General features: G+C 49.3%; 1 protein-coding gene across 2 annotated transcripts in view; it reads left to right on the top strand.

Moving 5' to 3' along the window:
• LOC147596216 (netrin receptor DCC) overlaps positions 1 to 23570 on the top strand; it is a 356938-nt gene that overhangs the window by 237212 nt on the left and 96156 nt on the right. For both annotated transcript variants that reach the window (XM_086770507.1, XM_086770506.1), the window contains exons 10-12: positions 9702 to 9850; positions 10262 to 10400; positions 16946 to 16995. In XM_086770507.1, the coding sequence (XP_086626633.1) occupies positions 9702 to 9850; positions 10262 to 10400; positions 16946 to 16995 (338 nt within the window). The remainder of the gene's footprint in view (positions 1 to 9701; positions 9851 to 10261; positions 10401 to 16945; positions 16996 to 23570) is intronic.

The raw sequence follows: 23570 nt of genomic DNA, 5'->3' as shown, positions 1-23570 counted from the left end.
CCTGTCCCATGTCAACCGTCGCGGCGACAAGCTGAGGACGCAACGCTTCTGTCCGTCTCCATAAATACGTTATTTTAAACAAAAAAAAAAAAAAAACAAAACAAACGTCTTGGTCCAAGCCGACATCCTCACCCAGCCGAATTTTGCGTGTACGAGTTAATTCCTGAAATAACGAATGGCCGCTTTGCTTTTGCAAGGTGCAAAATTTCCATATTTTTCTATATTTAATATATTTCTTAATATGTGAAAGAGCTAGGGGAGGCAGAAGCTTTGGCGTCTCCGGTGTAGTTCCTCCGTAGTGAATTTTCCTCGGCGTTCGAGGGGAGGGCGAAGCAGCGCTGAAAAATGTGTTCTTGCGGGGTCGTTAATATCCTCCTCGTTTGCGTGTGTTCTTCCATAACGGCTCCGTAAAATACACCCTGGGGTAACACTATGCCATTCCTACATGGTTCTTTAATTTTATGAGTAATTTAGGTGTAGCGTTGGCGGGCGGGGGGGCGAGGTTTTCTATTGCGTTGAATTCTAATGAAACGTATTTTCCTTTCTCAAAGTTGGGCAGCTCTAAAGAAAAAGATGGCGATGTCTGTTTTTCCCATCTCGACGTTTCGGCTTTCCATCCGCTTTTATTTTTTTTGTCTTTTTCCTGAAAGAGAAGAGTTGCTTCAGTCTCAGCTCTTGGAAGGTGCTTCGCTTTGCAGGAGGTTGCTGCAGGAGCAGGTCAAGGTCTTGCTCTAGCGTGGTCAGTAGGACGCTGACGGTGGCCCCAGCAGCGGTCTGGGTCGTGCGTCTGCCCCGGCGTCCGTTACACAAGAGCGCAATGGGAAAGATGAACTCAGATCCCTTGAACGCGTCTGTGGTATGAATTTTGTCTTCTCTTCCCCTGGGTTTTTGGGTTTACATCAAGTTGAATTTCAAATAAAGTCAAAATTGGCTTTGTCATGTGGGGAGTCTCAGCCGTTTCCTCATGGCAAGCGTTGATAATTGAGATTAAAGACCACCTCATCTTCATCCTTTGAAGACGACATGCAAGCCCTTCTTTTCTGCGAGTTAAGAGGGCGGACTCGGCTTCTTAATAGTCGGAGAATTTGTTACCACCTTAGTAGACTAAAAGTTAAACTGAAAAACAAATCAAGCCTGTAGAGTAAAATTTTTCACTTTCAAATTGCCTTGGGTTCAGTCTAAAGAACCCCGGATTGCTTGCTCTTCATCGTTCGTCTTAATTAACGGAAATAACGCGGTCAAAATCTCTGGGAGGTTTTGTTTGGTTGATTTTTCTTTCCCCCCCGATGGGCTCTTCCGCCTCGTTTGCGTCTGTCTCGTGAGAAGATTGCATTGCCATATGAAATATTGTCATGAAAAATGAATTCAAATCCTTTGCATCCCCTTTGTGAGACCTTCTGAAGTCTCGGCGTCCTCTGTTGCGCAGAAGAAGAACCTCAGTAGATGAGGAGGACGTGTTGTATCGGAGGTGCACACGGAATCCTTCCCATTGCAGCTGTGAGTAGGTATCTCCGTGGCTTCACGTGTAGGGCAGAATTGTTGGCACGTCCAACACACGGAGAATCGGCGCCAGGCTCGCGTGTTATGTTCCTTCTAATTACTAAAGGAGAAAGAATGTCTTCCAAGACTCCTCCATTTTGCCTTCTTGAAAAGAAATTTTAAAAAAAAAATTAAATTTCTCTTCATGCCTACTTCTTCCTTCAACTATTTGCGTTGGACTCGTTAAATAGAGGTTGAGGACGGCAAGAGGAGGACAAGGACCAGAGGGTTGGGGCTCACAAGAAATTGTGATGGAGTCTCTTATACGTTGAAGTAGAGTGAAAACAATTCTTGATTGCTTTCAATTTTCTGCTTTAATTAATCAAAATTTTTACTTCTGTTGTCCGGCGTGTAAAACTTTCGCAAGGCTTATGCGAAAATCAGCAGAAGTAATTTAAAAAAAATTATTCAGAGAAGAAAGATTTCGGTTTGAAAACGCCGTTACGGCGTTATGGAATTAATTTGCTTCATTTTTCTTGCTAAGCGAAAATGGTCGCTGGTTTTCTCAAACCGTTTTGATGTCTGTGAAGACCACGTTTACTAGAAATTATCCGCTTCAGCGAAAATATTCCATGCGCTCCGGATGAGAAGAGGGATTTTCCGTTGTCACCTGCTCGTTGTTTTTTTCTAAACGATAAGCTTCGTTGGCTAGAAGCCAATTCGTGCACCATTGGCATGAAATCTCCATGTGTCTAGGTCCTTGATGTGAACGGTAACGCGGAAGCGCGGTGGCCATGCCTGGTCCTCCTCAACCAGGAGTGGACCCACCCCGGCACCCTGCGTGCAGGGGACACGGCAGCTTGGGGGCTGGGTGAGCGCTGAGAGGCGGTTGACGATGACGGAGATGTGGCCTCGCCGCTATGAAATACGTTGTGGTTGGAAGCTCTTTTGCACCGTTTCCTTCAGCCTTTCCCCCTTCAAGGGAGTATTTTGGTGCCGCGGTCCTGGGGCGGCGCGGCAGTCCTTTCCGTTCGCTGGTGGTGAGACACAGGGCGGTGTTTCACCAGCCAGGTTTGGCAGGTGGCCTTGGCGCTGTCTGGTCTTTCTCTGGACAAGAGCACTTGCGTGTCACTTTTGTAGAATCACAGATGGTTTGGGTGGGAAGGGACCTTCAAAGCCCACCCAGTCCAACCCCCCTGCCAGGAGCAGGGACATCTCCAACCACATCAGGTTGCTCACAGCCCCGGCCAACCTGGCCTGGAATGTTTCCAGGGATGGGGCATCCACCGCCTCTCTGGGAAACCTGGGCCGGTGTTCCACCACCCTAGTCCAAAGTCATTACCCTTCATCCTGTCACACCAGGCCCTGCTGAAGAGTTTCTCCCCATCTTTCCTGCAGCCCCCTTTGGGCACTGGGAGCTGCTCTCAGGTCTCCCCGGAGCCTCCTCTTCTCCAGGCTGAACAGCCCCAGCTCTCTCAGCCTGGCCTCACAGCAGAGCTGCTCCAGCCCTCTCAGCATCCGCGTGGCCTCCTCTGGACCTTCTCCAACAGCTCCGCGTCCTTTTGATGTTGGGGGCACTCCACTCGGTTGTCTCTGGGATATCAAAGCCCATCACTTTGTCACAGAGGTGTTTGCTTAGGCATCCTGCTCGGCTCCCATCAGGAACCGGGGTGCTGGGGTCACCGGACTAGCCTCATCGGGGGTCAGCGGGTACGAGGTGCTCAGCCGCAAGCGCTCTGGTCTTCTGCAGGAGCAGTAGCACAGCGCCATGAGGAGGAGAAGGTCAAAGAGAAGATGCTTTACGGATTGGGCTGCTGCCCAGCATTTCAAAACCGGCTTCGGATGTGGGAATTAAAATCCTGTCTGGGTTCCGTTTGACGCGCATTCATCTTTGTTTTATCTGGACCTTTCTTCCCACCCCAGCAATCTTGCGGTATAAATCGGGGAGATAAAGAATGAGTAGGAGATGTGTGATTATGCCATTTGACGGGAAGGAAATTGAAGCCCTAAAAGCATTAAATTATTTATGCAGGCTCCCTCTGGAAGTCAGAGCCAGGATCGCGCTGTTTCTCAAAAGAAAAGGTTCAATTTTGCGTCCCCGTCGAAGGCGACGGGAGTTGCTTTGTGGTTCCTGCGGGTGCTATCATTTCACGTAAGCGCCGAGCAGGACCTCCGGCCGTTGCAAACGCTCTTCCGTTCAGAACGGTTCTTCCTTCCACTCTTCAGCCCTCAAACAAATGGAGGGCGCGATGGGACGCTCAGAAGCAGATGGATTTTGTCACAAAAGCTGGTTTTGGAAACGAGTTTCTCTCACCGACTGCCGGCTGTGTCTTTGTTGACGGCATTATTTCAGCGTTGTCCTTATTGTTCGACTGGACGGCTTCTTCCTCCGGCCGCAACCCTGTGGCTTTCCTGCCACGGTGTAAAAATCCTCGTAGGAGAGGGTTGGAAATAATATTCTGAGTTTAGCGGCGGGGCTAACGGGTTGGTTGCGGCGGTTCGATGCCTAGAAATACGCCGAAATGTTTGAAAGTCGGGCAAAACAAGCGCGGGAGTGAGAATGCTGGCTACTGAAGATATTTTTAAGAGGTTCTTTCTTAATTAATTGCCCATGTAGGTGTTGAGCTGCTTCTGCTGCCACTGGTTTAACCATTTCTGGCCAAGGGTTTATTTGGCAAGAATAGAATAGAGTGTTTTCAACCGGAAGGGACCTACAAGGATCGTCTGGCCCAGTAGAACACTGGCCCAGGTTGCCCGGAGAGGTGGTGGATGCCCCATCCCTGGAAACATTCCAGGCCAGGTTGGCCGGGGCTGTGAGCAACCTGATCTGGTTGGAGATGTCCCTGCTCCTTGCAGGGGGGTTGGGCTGGGTGGGCTTTGAAGGTCCCTTCCAACCCAAACCGTTCTGGGATTCTATGACAACACAACATCCTACTCTCACCTGCCTCTTGGTCCAGACTTTCTAGAGTTTGTGTTGTGATATTGTGCCCAACTGGAGCATTCGGGGTCCCTGGAGATGCACCGGTCCCCTGAGCTCCCCGTCCTTCCTCTGAGCCTCTGCCACACACGGCAGGAGGGTGGAGGAGGACGAGTCTCTTCCAACCTTAAGGTTCTGTGATTCTATTTAGGTAGGCGTGTAGGTTGACAGTTGGACTTGATGATCTTGGAGGTCTCTTCCAACCTTAAGATTCCATGATTCTGTTTAGTGGGCGTGGTGGTGTTGGGTTGATGGTTGGACTTGATGATCTTGGAGGTCTCTTCCAACCTTAAGATTCTATGATTCTCTGAGTTTTGAAACCTCCTCCGGTGACAGCAGCTCCTAGGAGCTGCAGAGTTCGGAGCCGAGCCACCTCCATCGCATCTCTTGATGGTACCACCCCTGCCCCATGTTCCTTGACAAATCGAAGAATATTAGATCCATGCTTCCATTGGTGGTGCGCACCTGGGCACCACGTGAAGAATTAAAGGGCCAACCAATGGAAACCAGAAGACTCTGTGAAGACATCAGTGACGGCTACTTCCAAAAGCTGCCTCCAACGCCACTGGTGGCATCCGAGGCGATCCTGCCAAACGGCTGTCATGTCTCGGAGCGTGTCCGGCGTGAAGAAGCTGGTTTTGCCGCGTTAATAATTACGCTGCCTGCAGCCTCTCCGAAACGGCATCTTTCCGTGCAGCGCGGAAGCGGATTTTAATGAAATATCGTTAAAGCTGTTAACTACAGAGAAAGAAGTGAGAGGGGGGAGAAAAAAAAAAAATCAAAGGCGCAATCAAAGCACGCGCTCTATTATCAAGAACTGCAAGCAGCTTCATAAATGTTTGATGTTGGAAATGTTTTCAGCGGCGATCGGCAGAGAACCAGCTGTTGAAACGCAAAGTGAAATGTAATAACAAGGACGTTTTAATCGTTGCGTCTCGTTGCAGAGAAGAATGCGTCGCTGTGAAAAATATTTTTAAAAAGCGGATTTCGCCATGGAGACTTGGTCACCTTGGTCTCCAGACCCTCCAGCTCCTTGGTCTCCAGACCAAGGAAGTTGAACTCAGAATTAACAGGCGTGTTCCTTAAAAAAAATTGAGTTGGGATAAGTGGTTTTGTTTTCCGGAGGAAAGCTTGGTGGTGGTGCGCGGTTTCTCCTGGGAAGGTTGAATGCTCTCTTCTACCTCACAGGTTTTGGAGCGTGAATGCCTTGAATGATGCACTTGGTGCAAGAGCATCTTGGCCATCAGGTGGGAGGTTGGTTGTTTACAAACAGCAAAAGTCAAGACCCCTGGGACCAGAAGAAGAGAGATAACAAGTAGGGCCGTGATCCTTTCACCTCGTGCTTGGGCATTTGACTTCAAGGTGGTCTTGAGGAGTCTACTTTCTTGTCCAAAGGTTGCTGTGCGAAATTCTGCATCAACGCACCTTAGAGGCCAAGGGTGGAGCCCATCAATAGAAGGTCAGTGTCTTGTGATAGAGCTTAAGGCAAAGGTCTTTGGGATAGCTCCTTGCAGGGAGGTTGGACTAGATGACCTTTGAAGGTCCCTTCCAACCCAAACCATTCCATGATTCTGTAACTGAAGTCTTTAGCCACCAGAGGAGCGCTCGTGATGTTTGGGTGCTCCTCTCCCTGGCCTCCAGTGAGGCTTTGGTATGAGCCGGATTCCCACCGGTGCAGGCAGCGTGGCTCAGGGTGCAAAAAGCAGAGCTTCAGAAACTTATAAAGATGTCAGGTTTGAGAGAGATACTGACCACGTTTAGGCAGTTGCCAAGCAATTTTTGACATGGTTGCCTACGTGCCTGTTTTCATAGAGTCACAGAGTGGTTTGGGTTGGAAGGGACCTTCAAAGCCCACCCAGCCCAACCCCCCTGCCAGGAGCAGGGACATCTCCAACCACATCAGGTTGCTCAGAGCCCCGGCCAACCTGGCCTGGAATGTTTCCAGGGATGGGGCATCCACCGCCTCTCTGGGCAACCTGGGCCAGCGCTCCACCACCCTCAGTGTAAAAAATTTCTTCCTAATGTCTAATCTGAATCTACCTCCCTCTGTTTTGAAACCATCACCCCTCGTCCTGTCACACCAGGCCCTGCTGAAGAGTCTCTCCCCACCTTCCCTGCAGCCCGCTTTGGGCACTGGGAGGCCGCTCTCAGGTCTCCCCGGAGCCTCCTCTTCTCCAGGCTGAACAGCCCCAGCTCTCTCAGCCCGGCCTCACAGCAGAGCTGCTCCAGCCCTCTCAGCATCTGCGTGGCCTCCTCTGGACCTTCTCCAGCAGCTCCACGTCCTTCTGCTGTTGGGGGCTCCAGAGCTGGACGCAGCGCTGCAGGGGGGTCTCACCAGAGCGGGGCAGAGGAGCAGAATCCCCTCCCTCGCCCTGCTGCCCACGCTCCTCTTGATGCAGCCCAGGATGCGGTTGGCCTTCTGGGCCGCAAGGGCGCATTGCCGGCTCATGTTGAGCTTCTCATCCACCATCACCCCCAAGTCCTTCTCCTCAGGGCTGCTCTCCATCCATTCTCCGTTATGAATGATCCATTCTCCGCCAATAATTCCACCGTGAATGTGTTAGGAACACCGGTATTTAATTCTAAGAAAGAAAAAAAAAAAAGCAAAACATTCGACCATTTCCAGCTTTGGACCAGCTACTGAGTAGGAGTCATTCCACCAAATTACCCCAAACCTGAGAGCATCAGCAAACTCTTGGCGAGCCGTTGTTGTAGCTCGTTTTTACGGAACGGTCTGATGCGTTGAACCGATCTTTTACGGGAGCGGGAGGGCGTTTTTAGAGGAACGATGGTTTTTTGGAATGTATTGAAGCATTCTGTGGAGCTGCGGTCAAAGTAAACGCGTCAATCGTCTGCCTGCCCTCTTTCTTTTATCCTTTTTTTTTCTCTCAGAGAAAGGATGCTCTTAGTTGTAAAAGACCGACTTTAGAAGAAAACATGATTTAATGTCTTGTTTTAATGGAATATAAAGCAGTTCCAGGGCCTCTCTGCTATTTAGAAAAAGAAGAATTGAGGAGAAGATTTAATACTTAATGCCAATTTTCCCCAGATTATTATTTGACAGAAGGGATCAGGAGAGATTATTAAATGCTTTGTGTGCGCTGAAAATACCGAGACCTTAAGCACATTAAAGCGCCCGTCGGAAATATTGAAACGGAATGAAAAGGAAAGCCGGGCGAAGGAAATAAAAACATTTTAAATGTATCTACGCTGCGTCTCAACCCGAAATTACCCGTGAGCAAAGGCTGGCTGCGGTTTGTTGATGACGTGCCTGGGCGCCTTTCGCCGATGGCCAAAACTCTATCGTAGAGCTCTACGGGAGAGAGACGGATGCGCGGAGCGCAAGGGCTGCTCGCCGTGCGGATTGGCAGACTCAAAGATTTCCTACGAGCACGAAAAGGCCTCGGAACGGGGAGGTAACGTCGCGGCGAGCGCCTTCTAGGAGCTGTTATTCCGTTCTCCGCCGGTTGCGCGGGAGCTCGCGAGTTCGTTTTACACCGCAGCAGGCTCCCCATTGAAAATGAAAGGTTTTGAAGATGTTCACATCTAACCTTCTGCTTGATCTTTCCATTTTTGCCCCAGTTTTGGGGTTTTTTTGCCTTCCAGTCTTGCTCGAGTTCAGATTAGATATTAGGAAGAAATTTTTTACGCTGAGGGTGGTGGGACACTGGCCCAGGTTGCCCAGAGAGGTGGTGGGTGCCCCATCCCTGGAAACATTCCAGGCCAGGTTGGCCGGGGCTGTGAGCAACCTGATGTGGTTGGAGATGTCCCTGCTCCTGGCAGGGGGGTTGGACTGGGTGGCCTTTGTGGTCCCTTCCAACCCAAACCATTCTAGGATTCTATGGGGCTCCATCATAATACTGGAGCTGATATTATTGAGGCCTAACTTTGAAGGGCAAATCAGGGTTTGCAGATGATGTGAGGTCTTTGGTCCAACCCTTGCTTGGAGCAGGTCAACTCTGAGATCAACCCAGTCCCACGAGGCTTTACGCAAAGAGTTGCAACAGCGCCGAGCTGGTAGGTACCGAGATGGGACGCAAACACGCGGCGCTTGCCTAGGAAGCAGCTTTACGCTCGCAGTTAACGTGTGCATGAGATGGCTTTGGTCGCGTCGGGCGGTGCGTCGGCGTTTGCCTGCGGCCTTCTCTAACGGCTCTTCTCACTGCAGTCCTTCGCTCGAACTGGTCTTGGGTGATGGGATTTACGCGTCTCAGATTTCCTCCTGCCTCAAGGTAAATGCATTTATTGCGTGCAGTAGATATTTATGCTTGTTGTTTCCCAGTTTTAAGATGAAGTCCTGTTACGATCCGGTTTCGGATGAGAGGAAGGCCTCCTTGCCTTCTAGATAACCTCAGACAAGTCTGAGAGGCTAGGGGCGGCTGGACCAACCTCTCGCTGCAGATTCGATCTCCTCGAGCGGGATTAAGACACAGACGAGGTGAAATGCCGTATATCCAAAAGAGCTTTTGATATCAAAAGCAGCGATAGGACAGAGTGAGAACTTGGGACAGAGTTGCAAGAATTGTCACCACCGTGGATCCGCGGCGTCCTGGGGGTCCAAGTCTCTCGGTGCTTTGGTGAACGATCACGTTGGTGTTTGGCTTTGGTGGTGGACGACGGCGTCGGTGGTTTTTTTCAGTGGTGGATGATCGCGTTGATGTCGGTGGGCGATCACATCGGTGTTCTTCAGTGGTGGACGATCACGTTGGTGTTTGGCTTTGGCGGTGGACGATGGCGTTGGTGTTTTTCTTCAGTGGTGGACAATCGCGTAGGTGTCCCGGGCGTCCAAATCTTCTGGTGGTTCGGCGGTCGCACAGGCGTTCTGGCGGTCCAAACCTCTCAGTGGGCCATCGCAGTGAGGATTTGTCCCAAGAGGCCTTTTATCCCCACTCAAGGGCTGTGGTTTCTGACCACCTCCACATCTCCACATTTCTGGACATACTTCACGATTCGTGGCCTGCTCTTCACGCAATTGTTACGTGCAGTTGTCCTTATCCAACGTCTCATCCCGAGGTTCTCGCTTGGCCAGGCGTTCTTTTGAGACACGCTATCTGCCACAGGTTTTCCACAGTGTGTTTTCCATGGGTTTTTCATCCTTTTTGTATTTTTTTCCTGGAGTTTCTGAGGTGTACGGCGCTGTTTTAGGCGTCTCTGGGAGGTGGGTCATGCCACGCGTCAAGGACCGGGGTGCAGCGATGGGCGAGCAGGGTTTTCACGCCGTCCTTTTCCTTTTTTTTTTGTGTAGTGCAAGTTCCTGGGCCGGTGGAAAACCTCCGGGTCGTGTCTACCTCACCTACCTCGATTCTCGTCTCCTGGGATCCCCCCGCCTACGCGAACGGCCCCGTTCAGGGCTACAGGATCTTCTGTACGGAGACGGCGACCGGAAGAGAGCAGGTGAGCGGCAACGGGGAGCGGCTCCGCTCTCTCTACCAGGAGGAGATGTTCAGTGTAGGCATCTGCAGGTCTTCAGGGCGCTGTGGAGGCTCAGGGTGAGAGGTTTTACGATGCACAGACTGGTGAAAAAAGAGCAAATCAAGCAAAGTTGAGTGGCAGCAGCTGGCTTAACCAAAAAAATTCCCTTTTTCTCTTGCGCCCTGAGTAACTTAACACAACTCCGAGGCGCTGCGGGCAGATGTCAAGTCCCGAGCAGTGACAAGCCGCTCTTGTTCCAAATTGCCTTTTCTAGCAACGTAAATAAGGATTTAGCTCCACTTTTCAAAGAGTGAAATCTAATTTCTCTAATCCGCTCATCCCTCGGCGTGGCTGTCAACGTTTCTCTTTGCTTTATCATCTCTGTGTGCTTAGAACGTGGAGGTGGACGGGCTCTCCTACCGGCTGGAGGGGCTGAAGAAGTTCACCGAGTACACCCTGCGCTTCCTCGCCTACAACCGCTACGGCCCCGGCGTCTCCACCGAGGACGTGACGGTCACCACGCTGTCGGATGGTGAGTGGGGATGGAGGGGTTCTGGGGTGGGCAGGGCTGCGGTTTACTGGTCCCAGTCATCCAGCTTGCATCCTGGGCTGCATCAAGAGGAGCGTGGGCAGCAGGTCATCAAGGGAGGGGATTCCGCCCCTCTGCTCCGCTCTGGTGAGACCCCACCTGCAGCGCTGCGTCCAGCTCTGGAGCCCCCAACATCAGAACGATGTGGAGCTGCTGGAGAGGGTCCAGAGGAGGCCACGCAGATGCTGAGAGGGCTGGAGCAGCTCTGCTGTGAGGCCGGGCTGAGAGAGCTGGGGCTGTTCAGCCTGGAGAAGAGGAGGCTCCGGGGAGAGCTGAGAGCGGCTCCCAGTGCCCAAAGGGGGCTGCAGGGAAGGTGGGGAGAGACTCTTCAGCAGGGCCTGCTGGGACAGGACGAGGGGTCGTGGTTTCAAAATAGAAGGCAGATTCAGACTGGACATCAGGAAGAAATTTTTTACACTGAGGGTGGTGGAGCACTGGCCCAGGTTGCCCAGAGAGGTGGTGGGTGCCCCATCCCTGGAAACATTCCAGGCCAGGTTGGCCTGGGCTGTGAGCAACCTGATCTGGTTGGAGATGTCCCTGCTCCTGGCAGGGGGGTTGGACTGGGTGGGTTTTGAAGGTCCCTTCCCACCCAAACCATTCTGTAATTCTATGACTTTTTCTTCCAACTTTTCCGTTACTTTATTCCAGCTGCATCTGAGCGCTGGATTTTCCCTGTGCTTTAAACACCGGGGTACCAAACGTGCCAGGGCTCCGATCTCCGCTCATCGCAGCGGCCGCGCCGGCAGCCTTTCCCCGCCCTCGTGCCACGCTCCTGTGGCTCGCAAGCTCCGGGAGATAAATTGAAGTTTCGTTTTTGCATTCAGAAGCACTTGGTTGTGTCCGATATCACAAAGCGGCCGCGCGCACGCCTGCTTCTTCTTGAAGTCGCTGAGCTTGATCCGCGCGCCGGGCCAAAACAGGAATAACTTCATGGGTGTCATTTGGGGTAGAAAAGTGTAAAACCTGTAAAAAATGATGGAAAAACTCTTTCCTCGTGGAAGTATAGTAGATAACCTGTCCTAACAAGCACATTTGGAAACAGCGCCCGGCGTGCACCTCGAGTCACGTAAAAATTTCGCAGTTGTCCCTTTGCATGCTGTAGATTGGTGCTGGAGAAGAAAAAAAATCCAATGGAGAAGCAGGATGACTGAGATTTATCCCTTTATATTTACAAATATTTATCTAATTTTTATTACAAAGTTGATGAATTCTACCCAAAATAGCTGAAATTTGGCATTTTCAAGAGCTGAAAAACGGCAATTTTCTGTCTGGTAACCCAGTTGCTTCTGAACGCTACACCTGATCAACGAAAAATATCAATTTCTGGGCAAGGTTGGTGGAAGTTAGAATCATGGAATGGTTTGGGTTGGAAGGGACCTTCAAAGCTCACCCAGTCCAACCCCCTGCAAGGACCAGGGACATCTCCAACCACATCAGGTTGCTCAGAGCCTCATCCAACCTGGCCTGGAATGTTTCCAGGGATGGAGCATCCACCGTCTCTCTGGGCAACCCGGGCCGGTGTTCTACAACAAGTTGTGTAGATCTTGGAGCAAATCGGCACAAGGGAGGTACTGTCCACTGGAGAAGATCTTGCGTTTTTTTAACGAACCCTGGGCGAGGGAGCCGCCGAACCCCAGTTTAATCGCCGTTATTCCAGGCTGCGTCTTCGACAGGACTCATCCACGAGACCCCCGGCTCGGTTGGTGCTCTTCTCGTACGTTGGACACCTCCGCAATATTTTTTTTTTTCAAGCATTATTTGTGTCTACCCAGCAAAATCAGTTTTCCCTTGTAATACAGGCTGGATCTTGGCGGAATAAATTACTTCGCGCTTATAATTATACAAACAAAAGGGAAAACAAGTGCAAATGAATATTTTGCATAATGTATGTAGATTTAATTCACGCTGCGAAGCGTCGAGCTGCGGCCCCGTGCTCCACTTTGGTTTGAAATGTCACTGTAAGTGAGAAAGGGAGAGCTTGTTATTCATGAGCCTGAAAATTATCCGCTGCGAGCGTTTGGAACGCTTCACCTGTCTGGGAACAAAAATCACGGCTAACGAGAAGGTTTGCGGGAGACCGTTCCAGAAGACGGGAGTGCACGTAGGTTCCCTCGTTTTGGGGATCTGGAAAGATCTGGCTGCAACTTTCCCAGCCTTCATTTGGTTTTTTTTTTTTGGAGCAGGTGTGAAAGAGAAAATCCTTTTAGGATAATTTTTTTCATCCTCCGTCTGCCTGAAGTTGGTTGGGCACGAAGAAGAGCGTCCAACGGGCCGCAGCGAGAGCCTGGCTTTGGCCGCGCCTGGACGAAGGTGGCCGCGGTCCCAGCTATCCCGAGAAAGAAAGGAGGGAACGGAGGAAAAGAGCACCCAAACTCTTCTACAATTTCTTCCTTGATGGTGCCCCATCCAAGATGGGGATTGCAACCCATCCTCCAGCTTAAATTGAGGTTTAGCAGCGTCATCGGTCAAGGGAGAGCCGCTGCTGGAGGGTTGGGAGCTTGGCCGCCTTCCCCAGCTCCTTCCCAGTGCTTTTGCCACCGGACAAAACCGTAAGAAGGAGAGTTTTGCTTGTCATGACCAACTCCCTTTGCATCTCAGTCTCTGAGCTCTCCGGTGATTTATTTTCGCGTTGGTGGCCAAACCCGGAGGAAGGAGCCGGGATTCTCTCCGAGGGCCACAGCTCCCTCAGTGCTTTTCTGAAAGCTGGTTTGAAGCAGAAGTAAACGTCAAAAAATGGGAGAGAAGTCTTGAAGATTGGTCCGTCTTTCCTCTCGTAAACTGGCAAGATCATTTTCAAGTCTACCTTCCTCTTGAGAGCCTGCATGTGCTTGAGCTGGTTATTTTTTTCTACGCCAGGCCTTTGCTGGATAGCGTACGATACGGTACGTAGTTACAAAAAAAAAAATAATTAAAAATTAAAAAAAAACCCCTTGTACTATTAGTTCCTGCAGGTCTGTAGGCAGAAATTTTCCATGAAGCTGTGGGATGTAGTCCTAGTCTGAGAAATGCACCCCAATAAAAAGAATTTAGTCTGGCGTCTCCAGCTCAAGGACCTGTAGGCCCTTCACCAGATCAAGGAGCGTACTGCATCTTTAACGCTTGATTTTTAGTTTAAAATACAGCTCAGAAAATATTTGGCCAAGCTGCGCGCCGTTTCAGAAACGCGGTGAGCTATCACGCTCGTGAATTTATCAAAATGCGTTTAATCCCAGCGATTGGCAGATGGTCTTACTTCATGCTTCCCGAGCCCTTGATTTAAATATAATTTATATCCATAATTACAATAAAAATGCTCTTTTTTTTTGAGTAAAAATTGAAGATGGATGTTCAGATTGACACAGGACACAGCCGATGAGGTTTTTCAGCTGCCGGCAGCTGTTCCTGCGTTCGCAGGAGAGCCGAGAGCGGGTTGAGGAACGGCTTGCGAGGACGTTGACGGGAGCGTGAGCGGAGCCCGTCGCTCGGAGCCGCAAGCGTGGATTTTCCGGAGGTGAAGGATGTCGTGGCCGCAACACTTCTAGGGACAGAGTCTCTTATTGTGCCACCCTGGTAGCCCAACCTCTTGGTATCGTGGATTCCCCCCAAAATTACGCACTCCATCTTTGTTTGGAAGAAGTACTGGGCCGTTTCCTTCCTCCTTCTCTTTCCTTGCAAGAATTACGCACGAATTTCCTGATGCAAAACATTTTTTTTTTGGTGTACGTCAGCCGTGAGAGCCACGGGGGAAGGCACAGGCTGCAATGAAACACCCGATCGAGTTGGATGCTGGGTCAGATCTGGATTTATTTCTCGTTTTGATGGAAGCTCTGGAAGGAAAAAAAAAGGAAGAGCGCATCCATTATGGTCATGCGTGCAACAAAACTGGGAGATATGACAAGCGTTCACCAAAGAGAAATAATCAAAATAATAGAAAGACAAACAAATAGTAGGGGGAAAAAAAAAAAAAGAAAATTAGAGAGAAGTTTGTCTGAGAGAGGAATAATTTGTAGTAGCAATAAAACTTGAGAGTCAATAATGAGACAGAAAGTTTTAAGGTGGCAATGGCTAAACGTCACGATGGGCCTCCGCCGCTCATGAGAGAGGGGGGAGAAAAGAGGAGCAAATATTCTCCAAAAATTCAACTATTCTGGGAGATACCGCCGTTTGCCAGATCCGACTTATTCAGAAACATCCAAAACTATCTCGCTTTTCTTTTTCCTTTCAGTACCGAGCACGTCGCAGAGGCAGTTTTCTGCCAGCTGTTTTACAAAATGAGGGGAGCGTGAGCGGAGACGTCTCCTCTGTATTACGGGAGATGAAATGTTTCGCGTACCGTTGCAGCGGCAACGCCTTGGATCAGCTTTGCGCTGTCGTGGGCGGTGTGGAAACAAATAAAAAAAAAACCCAGTCCCTGCGCTAGAGAAGCCCACGAGTTTGTAAAGCTGCTGGTCTGGAGAGATATAAAAGAGGCTGAACAGCAAAATGTTTGGCCTGAGAGCAGGGCTGAGGCCCTCGGCCTAGGCCGCCCGCTCCGATGGAGGGGCGGGTCTGGGTGGTTCAGACACGTGATTTCATGTTCGTTTGGGATGTTCCTTGAACTCATATCTTCAAATCAAGCCATGGCAGGATAACCAAAAGTGGTTCTGGAGACTCAGCTGCCTTTTCTGGAAACTCCCAGCTGACTTGGGCTCTGGATCGTTTCCAACAGCGAATCTGTGGCGCTTGGGATCCCCAGGCTGAGGAAGAGTTTCTGTATTCCTTGTCACTCACTCGGCTGTACTGCTGCCTCCAGACAGTCTTAAGTTTTCAGGTTATTTTGATTCAAATCCCATTTTTTTTTCCTTTTTTATGATCCACAGAGCCTTCATGAAGGACAACGATATTACCGTAGGCCTTTGCTGCCAGTGAGACCTTCCTTTTCAGCCGCTGTTACTTTTGCGGCCTGTGTTTAAAGTACCCTTTCCCTATTAGCGCTGACAAACGACTTAGCTCTGACCGACCTAAATCCTTGAACAGCCGAGGATTCTGCGAAGTGCTGCGCTTTGGGGATTTGTTTATTGAGCGTAGACGTGACCAGACAGAGGCCGGCGGAGGGCCTGTGTGACCAGCGCTGTGCGAAATAATCTGGGGGAAGTAGCATTTATGCAACTTGCTGATGTCCTTTCCTTTAGTATTTTATTAATATTTTTAATGTTACTGCCCCTTGGGTTACGTAGAGATTCGTAGATGTTAAGGTCAGAGGTGACTCCTCGCAGTAGATGCAGCCTGCCTCTTAGGCCGGGCCGCTCTGATCGTCTCCATCTGCCGCATCTGGCGGCTTTTATGGACAATATAGACTATATTGAGACAATATAGACTATATAGAGACGATATAGACTATATAGAGACAATACACAGAGACAATATAGACAACAGCCACCATTTTGTTCACCTCTCCCAGTATGGGTGAATGTTAACTCCATCCTAGCCAGAACCAGAACACCACCTCACCAGTTCATTCTGGTGAAGATTTTGGCCAGAAGTAGCGATTTTTAGAAAAATTTCTGCCTGTATTTCGCTTGGTGATGTGCGTCCCACACTCCTAGACAGCAATTTTCAATGAAGGCTGGAGAAGGTGAGAAGAAAGATATGTTTGATTTCTAGCATAGATGGATTCCAGCTCGTAGCTCTTTGCCTATTAAATTATTCTCTACAGCCGTAAGTCCTTTCTCCTTCAGATAACAGTGGGTAATAATACAAGCACTTCTTAACAGTACGGTTGTTGAAATAAAATCAATTTATTTGCTCTCCGAGATGTTTCAGGTCTTGGGTCATTATTGTAGATCTTTGCTGAATTGATTCGAACACGTGGACAACTGCGACGGGAATGATTTTGCCGTAGTGTTCTTGTGAATATCATATAAAAATGTGGGGGGAAAAAAAAAACCAAACAACTCCCTTGAGTTAGAAGCATTTGTTTTATTTAAGGCTGTGGGTGCCAGACCGTCTCGGCCATGCCTCGTGGGGCGTCTTTGTAAGACCGGGTGTTGAAAAGCTGTTAGTCCCATTTAAGAATTAAAGTGTAATTATCAGATTGGATCTAACGAAGTTGAGTTGTATAAAACCAGGCTGCTCTAGCTGTATATAATATATGTTCTGAAACGCGCTCGGATAAAAAAGAAAGCCGGATATATTCCGGGACGTTCTTATTTCTTTCCGGCCAAGCGGAAAGAACAAATAACTGAATTCAAGTAGTTGGTCTCGTGGCAGGGAGCCTGCTGACGGGCTGTTTAAAGGGTTTGCTAATAGGTCTCTCAAAAATGGGAAGAAATGAACAGATGCATTTGTTTTTTCCTCTCCCCGGGGGACCTCTGAAGTGCCACCTGGATGAGCGGCACGGTCGCGATCAGATTATAAACGAGGTGTAAACGCTGCGCTCTTATTTCCAACGAGATAAACGTTTGACGTAACCTATTCTCGGACGCTAACGGCAATATCTCCCATCTCTTTTTCTTTTTCTTCCCGTTCAGTGCCCAGCGCGATGCCACAGAACGTCTCCTTGGAAGTGGTGAACTCTAGGGTAAGTCCGCGATGTTTTCGGCACCTCACGGCCAACGGTCATGGGTAGTATGTAGATATTTCTACTCTGTGTAGCTTTTTTGTACATAAAGAGACCAAATTGACCCCCAACAAGGTTCCCTTCACTTGTCCGGGTTAGAGGAAGAACTGAAACACCTCAAAAATATTTTAGAAGAGAAGCAGTGATTTTTTTTCCGGGAGGGCTTCAACAACAGTCGTGTCATTTAAACTTAGGCGAACGAGGAGAAAGCGTTCCCTGATTGCAGATTAACATCTGCGATAAACGTAGCCGCGCTTTGATTAGACGGAGGAATAACGAGAAGCAGAGCTGTTCCTGGGGGGAAAGAGGTGGGGGAGAGAAATATTTTCTTGGTGGGTTACACGCACGACGTGCAGGTAGGTCTGTTGTCATCTTGCTTGTTCCGACAAATATATTTGTCTTCTGAAAGGTATATTTTTTCTCTTAAATCCAGTAATTTCCTTCTTAAAAAAGCCTAACGAACCGCTGGTGGAGTAGCTGGTATTATTTCATAATAAAAGATTGTCCATAGTAGGTGTTAATCATGCTTACTACTTGTTGTGTGCTATTTCTGAATATATTCTGAATTTTTTTTTAGATTTTTTTTTTCTTTTTATTCGTTCCTTCTATTTACTGGAACTACCTAAGTGTTTATTCTGTAACTGGGAAAGCTCCCACTTCGGAGCGTGAGAGAAAGGCGCAAAAAACCCCACCCGTAGCGTCGTGTCAGGGCGTCCCCTTGGATCTTTGAAAATTTCAGTTTGCACGGCTCCCGGAGTAGGAGCCCCACGCTCACTGACGAGGATAAACTGCAATTTGAGGAACGTTTCTATAATCTCTGATGTGCTGAGAACACCGAGTACTCTGTCAGTTTGATCTTTCTCTTCCGCTGCTCGTTTTCCTGCCGTCAAAGGTATCTTCTGATTTATTTTTATTTACTGAATGCACCCAGCTCCAGTTACTTCGAAATTCCTCGAACACGTAGTGCCCAAAGGGCATCGGTGTCTTGGCACATCTCGTTCCAAACCCTTGTGTTTACTTCTCCTCGCCGATTCTCAAAGGTAAAACGTCACAGAGCAGTTGATCGCGTTTTGTGACCTTTCGCGGCGATCGTTTCCATTTGAAGTGCTTGGAAACCAGAAAACAAGCCACGGCGTGCGACGCTTTGTGGGGTGGCGTGCAGATGTTCCTCCACTAAGATGCGTTGTCGGTGCTTGCGGATGGAGATAGTTTGTACGGATGGGGTAAGAGAGGATGGGTTGGGTGTAAATCTCGCCCGTGCCCGCCGTCGTCGGAGCGTTCCTCACCGCGGAGCACTAAATATTGGAAAACTTGATGAGATGTTAATTTGTAGATGCAAGTGCTGTGTTGGACAAAGATCATAGAATGGTTTGGGTTGGAAGGGACCTTCAAAGGTCATCCAGTCCAATCCTCCTGCGGGAAGAAATTCTTTACGCTGAGGGTGGTGGAACACTGGCCCAGGTTGCCCAGAGAGGTGGTGGATGCCCCATCCCTGGAAACATTCCAGGCCAGGTTGGCCGGGGCTCTGAGCAACCTGATCAGGTTGGAGATGTCCCTGCTCCTTGCAGGGGGGTTGGACTGGGTGGGCTTTGAAGGTCTCTTCCAAACCAACCCATCTTGTGATTCAGCTGGAGATCTGAGACCTTCTGAAGCATCCCTCTCGCAGTGCAGAGCACCACTTTCTAAGCTCTCCAGTTTGCACCATGTGTGACGTAATAACTGTGTAGAAAAGATATTTTAAGGGTGTATGTGTGAAATGGGCGTCTTAGAGAGAAAGGGAGGTGTGGAACCATCTGGAGATCTTTGGGGCCGTGTCCTACAGGTAACGTGAACGTAGGAAAGTACAGATACCTGGGTCTGCCAGCAAATCTTGATAAACTTGAACAGAATTGGAATATTTGCATCCAGGTAATTTGGAACAACAAATACAGAAGTGAAGTGGACTCGCTAAATCTGAAGGAATAAAAAATTTTTCAAGCAGAAGATTCAACTTCAAAGACCATGCCCCAAAATCCTTTTGCCCGTTCTTCTGCAGCACAATTCCCGTGCCGTTGGTGGTCGAGACGCAACTCCTCATGTCGTCAAGAGCTGTATTGCCGTCTCCAACTCTTGTCAACGGCTTCAGAAACCCCGAATGCTGTACTTCTGCAGTCCATTTTTTATGGTGTTCTTGCTTTTCTTCCGTCTTGGCAGCAGTCGGGATTAATTAGATTAAACGCTGAAAATTCACAAACTGATTAAATCAAAACAAATGACTAAATAATCATCCTAGCGTGCTAACTGGGTTTGAGTGGCGCACAGGAGAGCCCAAATGCTGGCGTTGGCAGTTCCCAGAATTGTTTAAAATTTTAATCTCTAATTTACTAAGATTTCTCCCTTTATGCCATTTTTCTTTGGCGGTGGCAGATCTTTTAATTTAATAACGTAAGGGAGATGGCCGAGCAAATGGAAGGCGCTTGATACGAATGGCTGTTATCATGATTATTGCTTAATATTGATGGCGTTCTCCGACTGGAGACCTCGGTCGGATCAGAATTGCTCCCGGCGAGGACCGTGACAGAAACACGGTTGCCTGCCTGAAAGGGATTTCGCCGTAAAAACGCAACGCAGAAGCGGCTGAGACAAGCGAGCGGGGAATTCGGTGGCAGAAGTCGGCAAAAGGCGTAGGGTTGCTTGTAAGAGATTTATTTCTGACTTCTTTTGTTTGAAAATGTCCTCTTCTGCTTAAGGAAAAGGACATAGAATCATGGAATGGTTTGGATTGGAAGGGACTTTCAAAGGTCATCCAGGCCAACCCCCAACGTGTACGACGCTTGGAGTTTTGTCCGAGAAACATCTTCATCAACAGCTTCTCCTTCTGGCAGAAACGACGTGGCAAACGCCCAGTTTTGGTTGGCAGAGGAGGTCAAAAAGGGGAAATATTTTTATAGCAGGCTTTTAGAACACAAAACAAACAAAAAAAAAGACGTGCCGTTCTAAGCTAAACTAATACCCCATCCCTGAAAACGTTCCAGGCCAGGTTGCCGGGGCTCTGAGCAACCTGATGTGGTTGGAGATGTCCCTGCTCCTGGCAGGGGGGTTGGACTGGGTGGCCTTTGAAGGTCCCTTCCCACCCAAACCATTCTGTGATTCCATGATTCTATGAATTATTAAAAGTTTTCTCTTTTGAAACATTAACTTTTTTTTTTTTTTTAAGCCTTAACCTCTTAAATTGAAGAGAAGGAGGAGATAGTAGCTGTGGGAACAACAACAACAAAAAAAAAGATATTCTAATTTTGGGGGAGATCTGGCAGATCTGAGCTCTTTTGAGCTGGAGCGCGATGTCTGCGACAGCCCGGCTGTCGCTGTAGCTGGGGGCCATGAGCTGGAAAGCTCCTTTTGTCTTTTTATTGGAGGATACTTCTATTTTTTTTTTCTTCCTTTGAGCTTGTTTCTTCCGTCCTTTTCGAGAATCAGTGCGAAGTCAACAGCTTATGGGTAATTATCTATTTGTTTGCTTCTTCACTTCCTTTCTTTCAATATCGGCGTCTCTTTAATTTCCGTGATTTTTTTAATACATCTTACTAATTCTTGTGTGCGTGTGTTTTTATCGGTCCCTAAAAAAAACCACCTTCACGCTCGTTTTGCTGAGTAATGCTTGCGGAATTATTGAGTGAGTTAAACACGAGGCTGTGACTTCGCTGGGGAGAAGAGCAGGGCGAATCGCTGCCGTTGGTAGAGCAGCTCATCAAGTCCGTGTCCAATGGCCTGGGGGGTTTAGTCACAGCTGGCTGGCTTGAAGCTAGGCAGCAGTAGAACACTGGCCCAGGTTGCCCAGAGAGGTGGTGGATGCCCCATCCCTGGAAACATTCCAGGCCAGGTTGGATGAGGCTCTGAGCAACCTGATCTGGTTGGAGATGTCCCTGCTCCTTGCAGGGGGGGTGGACTGGGTGGCCTTTGAAGTCCTTTCCAACCCGAACCATTCCATGATTCTGTCTGGCTTTCTGCTCTCATAGGTGCTCACCCATGAGGCATAGTCTAGAGAAGAGGAGGTTGAGGGGAGACCTCATCACTCTCTACAGCTGTCTGAAAGAGGGTGTAGGGAGGTGGGTGTTGGTCTCTTCTCCCAAATAACTTGTGGCAGGATGAGAGGAAATGGCCTGAAGTTGCAGCAGAGGAGGTTTAGCTTGGATATTTGGAAAAAAATTCTTTACTGGAAGAGTGGTCAGGCCTGGAACAGGCTGCCCAGGGCAGTGGTGGAGTCACCATCCCTGGAGGTGTTCAAAGAACCTGTAGATGCGGCACTGCAGGACATGGCTTAGTGGCCATGGTGGTGTTGGGTTGACGGTTGGACTTGAAGATCTTGGGAGGTTTCTTCCAACCTTAAAGGTTCTCTGATTCTGTAATTTTACGGTAACCCATATTTGTCGGTCTGTGGCCAGAGAGGATCTGTTGCTGGGACCTAAAGGAAAGCTTCTTGTCGGGAGCTTTACATCGTTCACACGTAGGTCTACCACTCAACTGGAAAATATTTAGCAGTCTCCAAATTGAAGTCATCACTAAACTGTCAGCTCCTGATCTGGTTGGAGATGTCCCTGCTCCTTTCAGGGGGGTTGGACTAGGTGACCTTTGAAGGTCCCTTCCAACCCAATCCATTCTCTGATTCGTTGACAGTCTGTGGAACAAAGCCTTCACCGTTTTTAAGGTTAAATGTTATGAAGCTTCTCCTCCTCCCCCTCTGATTTTTATCCGCACGTTGATTTCTGCTGTTGAGAAGGATACAGACACAAGGAGCCTCGCCTCGGGGTGCTCTGTGACAGACGTGAGGCGTGCAGGAGCCAGATGTTACCATGTTTTTTGTTGCTTGGCATCTGGGTCTGGAGGCTGCTTTGCACGGACGCCATCCAGCGCAGCCAACGAGATCAAGCGTCCTGTCAGATTGCGTTTAGCTCAGCTGCTTCAAATTGCTCCGCTGCTAAATGCGCATTAAAACCGGCTCTAAACGCACCCTGAACCTTCAGAGGAGTTGGCGCGCAGCCGTACGTCATCCTCGTGTCGTGCCGCCGCCTCGCTGGAGGAGGAGGAGGATGGGTTGGGCCCTTCATGAGGAAGCAATGTCAAGAGCGAATGGTTCTTTTGAAGGCTGGACGGGCTGCTTGAACTAGGTGCGATGTCTCCTTCTGAGCGTCTTTTATCGTGTGTGAAACATCTGGTTGGGGTGGGAGGTATTTTTCACCCAAATTAGCATTATTTATGGTGCTTGGACTGGACATTCGGAAGCGTTTCTTTAACGAGAGGGTGGCCAAACCCTGGAACGGGCTTTCTGGAAAGGTGGGTGATGCCCCATGTTTAGAATCATAGAATATTAGGGTTGGAAGGGACCTTCAAAGGCCATCCAGTCCAACCCCCTGCAAGGAGCAGGGCCATCTCCAACCACATCAGGTTGCTCAGAGCCCCGGCCAACCTGGCCTGGAATGTTTCCAGGGATGGGGCATCCACCGCCTCTCTGGGAAAACTGGGCCAGTGTTCCACCACCCTCAGCGTAAAAATTTTTTTCCTGATATCCAGTCTGAATCTCCCTCCCTCTATTTTGAAACCATCACCCCTCGTCCTGTCCCAGCAGGCCCTGCTGAAGATTCTCTCCCCACCTTTCCTGCAGCCCCCTTTGGGCACTGGGAGCCGCTCTCAGCTCTCCCCGGAGCCTCCTCTTCTCCAGGCTGAACAGCCCCAGCTCTCTCAGCCCGGCCTCACAGCAGAGCTGCTCCAGCCCTCTCAGCATCTGCGTGGCCTCCTCTGGACCCTCTCCAGCAGCTCCACGTCCTTCTGCTGTTGGGGGCTCCAGAGCTGGACGCAGCGCTGCAGGTGGGGTCTCACCAGAGTGGAAGAAGCGTTTGGGCAATGCCCTAAATAACGTACTTTAACTTTTGATCAGCCCTGAAATGGTCAGGCCGTTGGGCTAGATAATCATTGTAGATCCCTTCCCACTTAAAATATTCGGTTTCTAATTTAATTTTAATTCTGTTCTCATCCTATTGTATAATTATCCCTTATCTTGCCAATGAAGTTTAAAAGTGTCTAAAAAAGCAGCGGGGCGTGCAAGGATCCGGCCCGGGTTAGAGGAGCGGTCTCCCGTCACACCGCCCTCCAGCCCCGCAGGTGAGGATCCCAAAGCGCCGATCCATCTGTCGTCTCCAGGCGTGTCAGGTGCTCAGTGCCTTTCACGCCTACGGACTGGTAGGAGAAGCTCATCCTGGACCCGAAGGACAGCAGTTGTCCGGCCTGCCGGTAAGAGCAATTATCCCGTTTTACAGACAGAAAGACTGAGAGCTGAGAGGTTTTTTTCCAAATAAGAAATACTAACGAAGTTACTAATTGGTGAGACACACGTAATGAAACAGTCGTTCTGGTGGTGGAGGTATTTGGGGGGAAAAAAAATGAGGTGATAGAGCCGGTAGTGAAATAAAATGCGTATTCACTGGAGGTGGTCAAAGAACGTGGAGACGTGGCACTGCAGGGCATGGTTTAGTGGCCGTGGTGATGTTGGGTTGACGGTTGGG

The sequence above is a fragment of the Chlamydotis macqueenii genome, chromosome Z, assembly GCF_036417535.1.
Source record: "Chlamydotis macqueenii isolate bChlMac1 chromosome Z, bChlMac1.mat, whole genome shotgun sequence".
NCBI lineage: Eukaryota > Metazoa > Chordata > Aves > Otidiformes > Otididae > Chlamydotis > Chlamydotis macqueenii.
This window is presented reverse-complemented; position numbering and strand designations above follow the sequence as displayed.